General features: G+C 38.7%; 1 protein-coding gene and 1 non-coding gene across 2 annotated transcripts in view; both read left to right on the top strand.

The window, feature by feature from the left end:
- Wdr43 (WD repeat domain 43) overlaps positions 1-11,456 on the top strand; it is a 73,741-nt gene that overhangs the window by 38,958 nt on the left and 23,327 nt on the right. Inside the window, exons 6-9 of the mRNA XM_004627386.2 lie at positions 2,476-2,578; positions 5,326-5,390; positions 8,384-8,555; positions 10,296-10,382. Coding sequence (XP_004627443.1) covers positions 2,476-2,578; positions 5,326-5,390; positions 8,384-8,555; positions 10,296-10,382 — 427 coding nt within the window. The remainder of the gene's footprint in view (positions 1-2,475; positions 2,579-5,325; positions 5,391-8,383; positions 8,556-10,295; positions 10,383-11,456) is intronic.
- LOC111815678 lies at positions 11,111-11,188 on the top strand. The gene has a single exon (XR_002820334.1). It is a non-coding gene; the product is annotated as a small nucleolar RNA SNORD53/SNORD92 (small nucleolar RNA).

The following is an 11,456-nucleotide window of genomic DNA, read 5'->3' as shown; positions in this document are numbered from 1 at the left end:
GACTCTCCTTAGGCACACTCTACATCATCGATCACTTTCCTCTTTGTCCCCATAATCTCCTTGATCAGAAAATTTGGGACACTACCGAGTTACATGATGTCACAGTATGAGTTCTCATATGTCCTGAGTCTTAATTGACCTTATTGGTACATTTTAGATAGATATAATGATCACACTATTCATAGGTAATTTGTACCTGTACATGATAGTTCTGGAAATATTATCCAGAGCAATTAGACAAGAGAAAAATATAAATGCAATAAAGAAGAGGTTAAATTGTCATCATTTGTAGGTAGCATGGCACTCTGTAGGGATGACTCCAAGAACTCTTAAGGAGTATGATCTTAAGGTGTGTCCATTTACCTAAGAATGTCTTGAATTTACCCTTCTTAATGGCAGAGTAGTAGTACTCCATAGTATTGGAAAACCGCATCTTCATCCATTCACCAGTTGATAGGCATTTGGGCTGTTTCTATGAGTTAGGTATTAAAAACTATAGCTTGGCTTGTTTGGTCAGTGGACATTTAACTTTACAAGACATGGCCAGTTCCTCTCTCTCTCTCTCTCTCTCTCTCTCTCTCTCTCTCTCTCTCTCTCTCTCTGTGTGTGTGTGTACCAGTTTACATTCCTGTAAGAGAATACTAGTTTTGTATTCTCTGTGACACTTGGTATTTTAAACTATTCTAATAGATTGGTTGTGATATAGATTGGTTGTGGTATTTCATTATTGTAAAGTGCATTTCTTTCATACTTAGTGGTGATTTTTTTTCTTCGATTTCTTTTTTGTCTTTTCTTTGAGATAGGGTTTCTTTTTTTTTTTTTTGAGATAGGGTTTCACTATGCAGTTTAGGCACATGTTGAACTCACTTTGTAGCCCAGGCTGGCCTTGAATTTAGTGTGATCCTCCTGTCTCAGCCTCCTGAGTGCTGGGGTTATAGGCATGCTCCACCATGCCCAGCCTTATAGTCATGATTTTTGTATAGTACACTAGGTATCTATCCTCTAGTGATTGCAGTGCTATTTGTTGAAAATGCTGTCTCCACTTAATTGGTTTTCTTTCTTTTTTTTTTTGTGGTACTGGGGATTAAACTCAGGACCCTGCCCTTGCCAGGCCAGTGTTTATTCTACTGGGCTATCTCCCTGGCCCGGATATGGCTTTCTATATGTGTGTATGTATGTGTGTGTGTGTGTGTGTGTGTGTGTGTGTGTGTGTGTTTATTTATTTATAGCTGTGTTCTATAAAGTTCCCATGAACACTGATTTAGTGAATATATTACTCCTTGGAGAAACTTAGAGTTACTGTGAGCCTCTGGTCATCACATTTTGTTATCTAATCAGTATATAACCTTGTTCTCTGTGTGTCTCTTTATTTTATTTTTTGCTCCGAATGCCTTCAGGGCAGGTTTGGCTGGTTTGAGTTGTGGGGATCAAACCACAGCAACCTGAGCCGGACTGCTTTGTTGAAGCAGCCACGTACAGAAGCTAAGGGGCAGGCCCCCGTGTGTCTCTTTAGTATACTTTATTTAACACAAATTTTTGGCAGATTGACTTTGGGCTCAAAGTAGCATGACAAATCCCTAGATGAAGCTTACCTAATTGTGAAAAACACATGCATGTCTTAATGTGAAGAAAATTTACCTGTAACCCTCTTGTGCTCTGGGATACTATACAGCACATGAACACTTTGCTTGGGAGAAAATTTAAACACTGAAATCAACAAAGTGCACAGTGTGCCAAAGGGGTGTGACTAAGTAGATGCTTGTTTGTGGTGTGAGAGCAGACTCGAAAGCAGAGTGCAGCCTTGTTTGCTCTTGGAGGGAATGTTGAGCCTGAGGCAGCTCAGGGTTTTTACTGGTCTGCAATGAAATGAGCATGAAGATTCCATCCACACTGATTCTGGGGTTACAAATGAACTTAGGAAGTGGGTGAATCTACAAATACAGAATCTGTGAATAATGAGGATTATGTGCATGTGTGTATAAAATGACTGTGTAGACTTCTTTCTAATGGTTACCTTGACATTCTATATGTTTCCATTTTTGCTTAAACGTCCAAATGAGTCTGTCAACTTCTACAAAAATGCTGCCTGGATTTCTAGCTCTGTTTACATTGAATCTCTGATCAATTGGGGAAGACTTATTTCCCTCACAGTATTGACTGTGTAGACTAATTCAAGACTTTTGAAGCAAAAAAAAAAAAAAAGTTGATGGAGCTATAGTAATCACAGCAGTGGGACTGACATCAAGATAGACACATAGATTAATGAAAAGAATACCATTATTTATATCTGCCCCCAAAATACTTCCCCCCTCAAGGAAACATGTTAGTTTGGTTGAACGTGAATACTTTTCTTATCGAGATCTTTACTCAATGTAGCTTTCAAAAATGAAAGTTACTGAAGCTCTTTTAAGATTGTGATTTTCCCCCCCTTGAATAAATGTGTCTTGTTGTCTAATGGCTAATTTTGTTACCTAGGCAAGTCCGGTCAGAAAACAAAGAAAAGAATGCAGTGATGTCTTTTACCGTTACAGATGAGCCTGTCTACATTGACTTGACTTTGTCAGAAAACAAAGAAGAGGTAAGTGGTTTGAAGGTTTTTTTTTTTTTTTCCTCTTCAAGAAATGGCTTTGGATTTTATAACTTCATTTTTACTATCAGAATATTGGTATGAGGGAATAATGACAAAAATGTAACTGAAAATCTCTTAGATTGCCTAAGAAGTTATTAAGTCAATATGATAGTTTCTCATGGGAGGAAGGGGAAGCTTTAGATACAAAGTAAACTAAGCAAGTACGGGGGATGGTGTTCAGTCCCTGGCACCACCTGCTGTGCTGGCCCCGCCCCCAGGCACCTGGCCAGGCCACTGAGTCTGGGCGTGGTAGTGTACACCCGTAATCTCAGTACTGGGGAGGCTGAAAACAGGAGGATCTCTATGAGTCCGAGTTGTGTAGTGAGACCCTGTACCAAATACATTTTTTAAAAAATGCATTTTTTGAATTAGCAGAAGTTGATAAGAGATTTTGTTAAAAGGAATATTTATAAATAATATGTGCTTGCTGCATCAAACATGTTCTTTTTTGGATTTTTTATATTTTATTGAGAAAGAACTAGCAATGAGATAGTTTCAAAACAGGTTAGTAGGACAGTTACAATAATTAATACATTGCATATTGTTTTCCTTGTAGTTATTCATAGTACAAGATGCAGACATGATATCTTGTCTGAACACTTAGTTCAAAACTTCTCATTGAACTAAGAGAAAGTAGCTGTATATCTATGCTACTTTGTGTATATATATATATATTTTTTTTCCCCCCACACTACAAAATGGTCCTTCATTTATATCCCCCTTTTTTGTTTACTTTTGTCACAGATATGTATTCCATTGCCATTCATATATTGTAGGTGCATGAATTCAGCAAAGTAATCGAATATTGTCCAGTAGTCCATAATAGTTATCTGCAGGACTGGCAGTGTTTCAAACACATTTTTGAATTCTAAATTTGTTTGGGTCCCAAGGTGTATTTTATTGTGAGAGTTTTACTTGTTTGTTTTTTTATATGTAAGGATTTTTTTAATGTAAAAGTTTGTGACTTACATATTTTAGCATTAAATAAATCTGATTTTATTGATGTTCTTTATAGTCATATTTCTATTAGATTAAGCTATATAGGAAGGCCGACCAAATAGCCCAGCGGATTAAAGCACCTGCAAGTAGGCACAGGGGCTGGGGGTTTTGTCTCTGGGCTTCCCTTACCAGCCCCTCCCTTGGGGCGTGCTGAGCCAGCAGTTGAGACTGGGCATGGTGGCACATGCCTGTAATCCTAGCTCTGTAAACAGGTGGATCACTGAGTCCAATCTAGTAGTGAGATCCTGAACACCCTATAGAACCTTCCCTTTAAAAAAAAAAAAGCTATGTAGGATTTTTATTGGGACACAGTCTTTTTGAATGAAAGCTTAAATTTCAGTTTTATTTATGTATTTATTTTTTAATTTTTTAAAATTTATTTATGTGTGTGTGTGGCCAGCTCAGCCCACCAGGGGACAGGGCTGGCTGGCATGTGGTGCTGGGGGATTGAACCGCGGTCTCTGTGCTTCGCTAAGTAGGTGCTGTAGACCACTGAGCCATCTCACCAGCCCCTAAATTTCAGTTTTAATCCAGTGTAAATTTTGAAACGCTTGTGTTACATAACTCTCAAACTGGAATTTAGAGATGAATCAGAAATTTTTCATCATATATATATATATATATGTATTGGGGATCCAACTCGGGACCTTGCACTTGCCAGGCAGGTAGCCACTGAGCTATATCCCCAGCCCCAAACATTCTTTATATTTCAGTTTCTTCTGATGTAATAATAGTTATTCCCTTAATTTTCTCATTAAATTTATCAGTTAGAATAGAGAGAGCAACTTTTTATAAGAGTTCCATATTCCTTTAAGCTTTCTTTAAGAGGCCTTCAAAGTGCTGTGTAGATCCTTGGGAGCCCAGCTGCAAGTGTGGTACCTAGAAGAATCCAGACCAAGAGGGTCTGAGAACTGACAGGAAGAAGGGAGGGGATGGATTTCTAGAATCCCATCCCAGCCATAGATAGTGCAGCAGCCCTGACTACTCTGATCTGTGGGGCAGGGCAGGTCTGTGTTGCCAGCCTCAGCACTTGGTAGCCACTTGTTTAATCTAACTTTGAAGCTGTGTTCTCAGTGCCAATGTCATCTGTAGACATTCACTTACAATTGTTTATTTTGTCTTTTTTGGGGGGGGTCTCTTTTTGAGACAGGCTCTTGCTGTGCAGTTCAGGCTGACCTTGAGCTCACTGTGCAGGCCAGGCTGGTCTTGACCTTGCAATAATCCTCCTGCCTCAGCCTCCCAAGTGCTGGGATTATGGGCATATGCTACCACACCAAGATTCACTTACATCACGCTTGATATTTTGTCAGAGAAACTTTCTATTTTTATTTATTTTTAAATTTTTTTCTTTTTACATATTTAGTACAGAGTCTCCAGGATTTCACTGCACAGATTGGACTTACAGTGACCCTCCTGTTTTCAGCCTCCCAAATGCTAGGATTACAGGTGTCTGCCACCACACCCAGTCCTAATCTCCGTTTCAGGGGGCCCCTTGAGTCTGGGGTTTGAACCCCTGGCCCCTGCATCTGCCTAAGCAGGTGTTTTAATCCACTAAGCTATCTGGCCGGCCCACAGTAATTATTTTTAAATATATGTTTATCTGCTTAGCAAAAGGGATGGGTAGAGAGTTGAGTTTTCATAAGTTAGATTGGAGACTAAAGTATGCTATTCATTAATCAGCTATATTTTTCTTTTAGCCTGTCAAGTTAGCTGTTGTTTGCAGAGATGGTCAAGTTCATCTTTTCGAACATGTATTGAATGGGTAAGTTTTCAAGTCAGAAATTCATTCTCTTATTACTTTTTCATAGTCTTCCATCTTTGTTCTTTGCATATACTTTTTTTTTTTTAATTATTTGGTACAGGGTCTTACTATACAGGTTAGACTTACAATGATCTTCCTGTTTTCAGCCTCTCCAGCACTGGGATTTTTATTGTTTTCTTGCCGCACTGGGATTAAAACTCCTAGGCGCTTTGCATTGAGCTACATCCCTAGCATTTTTTAAAGAGTTTTTGATTCATTTATTTATTTATGGATTTTTTTTTTTTTTTTTTTCTTTTTTTGGTTCCTCGAATGCCTTCAGGGCACTTTTGGTCAGCGGGAGAGTTGTGAGTTTCGAACTCTAGCAACCTGAGGCTGACAGCTTTGTGGAAGCAGCCACTTAAAGGACTGAGCTAGGGCCAGGCCCCCTCATTTATTTATTTATGAAACAAGGTCTTGCTATGTTGCACAGATGGGACCTGAGTAGTTAGTCTTTCTACCTCAACCTTCCACACTGTAGGGATAACAGATATATTCCACTCGCTACAGCTAGCTTGAAAGCATTTTTTTTTTTTGGTGGTACCAGGGATTGAACTTGGAACCTTATGCTTACCAGGCAGGCACTTAAACTGCTAAGCTATCCCTCTGGCCCTTGAAAGCATTTTTGAGTCTTTTATCTGTGAGTATAGTAAGGGCTATATGAGTACAGTAAGCGTTTCTGGATTATTTATTTGTATTTAGGAGAGTGCTTTTTTGTTTGTTTTGTTTTCTGAGACAAGAGTCTGTGTAGTACAGTTTGGCTTTGGACTTGAGGTGGTCCTTCTGCCTCAGCATCCTACGTGGTGCAGTTATGGGCATGTGCTACTGTGCCCAGCTCAGGAAAGTGGCTTTTTACAATGCATGCTTGATAAGCTCTAAAAATTAATTTTAAAAAAAGTTGCTCAGGACCCAGTTTCAATTCCCAGTACTGCTTGTTGTGCTGCCCCAGAAGTGGACGTGGTGGCGCATGTCTGTAATCTCATCACTGGGGAGGCTGAGACAGGAGGATCACTGTGAGTCTGAGCTATGAGTGAGACCCTATATGTAATAAATAAGTACATACATAAGTAAAAATATATTTTAAAAAAAATGGCTCAGTTGAAGATTTGCTTGGCTACTTTGGTGATATTTTAATTCTGTTTTTCAGACTGCTTTATTTTCTCTTGCCTATATGTGTGAGAATCATAATGTGTATTTGATAGTGAGATGGTGTTGCTGGATTTTGTAGTATAGTAGTCATAGGTCAGAATTTAGCAAGATTATGTCCTGGAAGTCAGACTCACATATCACCTGTGGCTTGAGGAATGTGGCCCCAAAAATCAGGAAATATTTACTTCAGTCTCTTTACAGAAAAAGTTTGCCAAATGTTGTCATATATTTGTGAGCATGGTGACAGTTATATTTTAAAATGATTGCAACTTTTTATTGTCAGCACCTATCCTTATTTTAAAATATTAGCATAGGAACTTATAAACTCATCATGAAAAGCAGAATGTACTAATTTTCAAACATTCAGGAAATCCTGAGTCTCTGCATTGAGTTCTCCTTGAGGTAACTTTTAGCTTGTACACCCTAAGGTTCTGTGGTCACAGTGATGTATGTATATGGGATATAGAATTTACCAGAGGAATTGAGGGCCAGAAGTAGTGGATATTGTACTTACTTAAAGTAATAAGCCTTTCAGGAGTGTTAGGCAGAGGAATAATGCTGTTTGGCTTTTTTTCTTTTGCACCGCGGATCGAATTTGGGACCTTGCACTTGCCAGGCAGGTACTTATGCCTCTGAGCTATCTCCCTGGCTCTGGCTCTTCTTTGAAACAAGAATGCTTTTTAGTTCAGGCTGGTCCTAAACTCAGCTTTAAGGTTAGCCTTAAGCTTTCTTGTATCAGAGTGCTAGGTTACAGGTATGCCCCACCATGCCCAGCCAGAGCTGTTTTGAGGCAGTCTTTTTTTTTTTTTTTAAGCCATTCTGCTTATATGTTGGAAGTAACCTAAAGAGAGGTGAAGGCCAAGGGAGAGATGCAAAGTCCTGGGTCTAGCGATAGTTTTGAAGTAAGGATACCCAAAGGAGTAGGTTAGAAAGATAGTTACAGTAAGATACTCCTAAAAGTGAGATAATAGTGTTTGCTTACAGGGAATAAACTGTAAGATGTCTGTAGAGTATGAGGAGTGTGTCATTAAGATACAGTGAAAGAAATCATTGGAGTAAAAATCAAGAGATCAGAGTTTCAGAAACATCTTCATCCTGGATACTAAGTGTGAGAGTTTATAAGAAAGGAATTCAGTGGTAGTGTTGGGAAGAAACACAAGTCTGTTGAAATCTTTAATAAGTATGTAGTAATGACCCAAGGATAGCATGAAGTAGGGTAGCTGGTATTGATGACAAAAATTCAAAGGTTTTTGGAGTGAAGGAGAATACCATCTTGAAGTTTTCCTTAGAGAGTAAGGAGCATACTTAAATCATGTCTAATGCCCCTGGTGTAAAGGATGTGGGACAGAAAATAGCTACAATTTGGAAGGGCTGCAAGGATGAGCCAGGGTAGATTGTGTAAAACATGCCCTTTGAGAAGACATGGACAGTGTGGTCTGTTACTGGAGCTTTATCTGCAGAGACTGTGGTAAAGTAAAGCTTTTAGGGTTTGGGAGCAGTGGATAATGAGGACTGGCTGGAAGAGGTACAAACAAGAGCTGTGGGAGCTTGGAGCTTCCTTCTGGAGCAGACAAAGTAAGACAGACTGGCAGGCAGTTCTCAAGGCCAGTTTTTGTAGGAAGGTATTGGAGAGGCAAGTGGAGTCTTGAAAGGCACACTGCTCCAGGGAAGTACTTATGTCCACTGTGGTAGTGGGTAGTGGGGAGGCTGGAGGAGGGTTGTGTTTCCTAGCTTGATGCCAACGTCCAGGAATTAGTAGGTGCTACTTCAAATTCTCTAATCTTATTTATTGTTTTTTACATTCCTAGACATTGCAAAAAACCTTTGACTTCAAACTGCACAATTCAGATAGCAACACCTGGGAAAGGAAAGAAGTCAACGCCAAAACCCATCCCTATTCTAGCAGCTGGATTTTGCTCAGACAAAATGTCCTTGTTGCTTGTGTATGGCAATTGGTTTCAGCCTACTATTGAGCGAGTGGTACGTAGATGTTTCTCTGGGGAAAAGCAGCACAGCATCAGCCTGTCTAAGGGGAGAGAGTGATTTTAAAAGTGACACATTGACTTGTACTTACCAGAATACTTATGGAGAAATGGTAGATTCTGTTAATTCATGAACCTTTCATTGGGTGGTTTGTTTTTCAATTTTAAAGAACTTTAATACAATATAAACTATTTCAGTCCCTCTTAACATGTAAGACACTGACTCAAGATATGTTTTTTTCATGTAATGTACAATAGGTACAGAATTTGTAGTTACAATTACATTTTCTTCCATAATATATAGCAAAAATCTTTAAACCTATAATAGAAAATACTTCTAAAAAACACAAATATTCGTACCTTTACTGGGTGGCTTATTTTAATTTATAAGAATCTTGTTTTACTCAACATAACATATCTAAAATAGTATTTTCACATGGAGTTGACAGAAAGGATGAAGCGTTATTAAGATTGCCCCTTCCTTGTAGTATTCTGTCTTGGAAATCTGGATTTTATATTTATAGCCATCGGTTTGAACTAGCCACGGTTCATGTGCTTGGTACCTACATATTCTTAGTAGCTAGTATGGAGCCAGCACAGGTGTGACTTATATTCAGTCACATAAAATGTAAACCTCAGTAATAAGAGCCCTTAGTGATAGTACCCTTTGGACTTTCTAAGTGGATGTGTAGTGCGCAGTACAATGACTTTTCATTGGTTACCATGGAAGTTTCTCAGAATGCTTATGAATTAGTAGCATATTGAATAGGTGATTTCATAAAGTTGCATTTATAATACATAGTAAGACCCTCAGAGAGACTATCAGTAAAATATTACAAGGCCAAGCAAGCTTTTGTTGTGTTTATGAAGACTACTTCTCCCACCCCCCATGGTGTTGAGCATCAAACTCAGGGCTTTGTACATGTTTCACCAGCACTCTGCCGTGAGCTATATACACTTTCAGCCTAAAGAAAACTTTAAAAATATTTAGTATATACACATGGCTTGATTTTTTTCAAAAGGAGGAAAGTGTGAAGCTCTAAATACACCTTGCTCTATGCCCCTCTAGCTAGTGTTGCCTGCTCTGTCCTTGTAGGTGTTGATTATACAAAGAGTTGTGCATGACCTTGGACCTGTGTCGGTGTCTGTATTGTTTGCTGCTGTGAACTCTGCCCCTCCAGGTCTGCCTCAGAGCATTTTGTCTTATCAGCAGTGTTAGCTTTGACTTGCTCGAAGGAAATTTTAGAATAGGACTGTTTATTTTGAACATAATGCTTTTCTTTATAAGGATGATGATCTGTTCTGCTTTCCTTAAAATCTGGTAGGTTAAAAAAAAAGCTCTTGGCCTTTTAAAATGATAAATTGAAAAATTCAAGCTCAGTGTTCATACTGAGAAAACTATATACTTGGCCTAGTGTTTTCCGCTGCTTGCTGTTAATCTGAGTAGTGTTTATGGTTGGTTAGCAGTATAGTGTTGAACCCTACTTTTTTTTGAGACAAAATTTTGCTCAGTAATTCAAGCTGGCTCAGCTTGTGGTAATCCTACTACTACCTCTGCCTCCTGAGTAGTGGGACTGCAGGTGTGTGCCACCATGCCTGGCCTTGTGTTAAGCCCCTCCATGCTTTTTAAAAAGTTTTTAAAAAAATATAGTAAGTCATTTTTTATTTTGTTTTTATTTCCAGCTAATTTGTTTGACACTATTTTTTCTTTATGTACCTTAAAAAAATATATTTCTAGGCTTTAAACTCCAAAGAGCCTCACATGTGTTTAGTAAGAGATACTTCAAACTGCTGGGCCCCAAAAGTAGAAACGGCTATAACAAAGGTGAGTATGTTACAAATTAGAGGTTGAGAGATTTGAGCGAACTGAATTACAGTATTGTGTTTACTGCCTTAATCTCTCACTCCTTTTTTTTTTTTCTTTTAAGTTTTTGGAACTGGGAATCGAACTCAGGACCTTGTGCTTCCCAGGCAGGTGCTCAGCCACTGAGCTGTATCATACTTGGCCTGATATTTTGATTCTTTAATCCTGTTTGTTATCTTCTTAATTTTGTAGGACTATGGCCTTGGATATCAAGATTATAGAACTATTTTTGTACTTCTGGTTTGTTGACTGAGTGGACAGAGAATGGGTTTACTTTTCCCCTGCTCCCTAAGCATGCTTGCCTGGACAAGAAAATATGTAGGAATAAATGTGAAGTTTAGCAATGAATAATCTTATCAGGACTGAGGATGTAGCTCAGCAGTGTAGTGTTTGCTGGCCCCGAACTTAAATTCCTGGTTACAGAAATGAAAATAGATGGGGGAGGGGGGGAAGAAAAAAAGAGAGACCCCCCCCCTTTCTCCCACACCCCTGCCCCAAATCATCAATCTCAGCACTGAGAGAGCATGATAATATTTTTGGAACCAATGCTGTATTTCTGCGTCAGATAAAACCACAGTGGGGCCAGAATATATTGGCACACATAAGAGGGATCTGGTGACATACCTCTGAATGTAACACAGTCTGGATGTACAGTCCTATAGTTTAGGGAAAAAAGGAAAAGCTAGGATATGCTGTGATGACACCCACTTGGTTTCGCTTCTGGCTGAGTTTCAGAGATGACACCTTTCTCTTGGCTGTCTGAGCATTTCTGGCAAAGAATGAATTCTGGTGGTAGTCATAAAAATTATTCTTTATCATTTTTAAAAGTCAGCATGTCTTTTCATAATCTGTAGATTTTTTCTTGGATTTTACTCTTAATGAAGTAACCATGAACTTTCAGATTATCGTTTAAACATTTACCATATCTAATTAAAATTTATGTTGAATTTCCTGCATGGTAAGTGAATTATATTGTGTTTTCTAATGGAAAGGCTTCTTGAAAGCTGTATTCTCTCTTTTGCTAGATATTCAAAT

This window comes from Octodon degus, unplaced genomic scaffold (assembly GCF_000260255.1).
Source record: "Octodon degus isolate 3935 unplaced genomic scaffold, OctDeg1.0 scaffold00019, whole genome shotgun sequence".
NCBI classification, from domain to species: domain Eukaryota; kingdom Metazoa; phylum Chordata; class Mammalia; order Rodentia; family Octodontidae; genus Octodon; species Octodon degus.
This window is presented reverse-complemented; position numbering and strand designations above follow the sequence as displayed.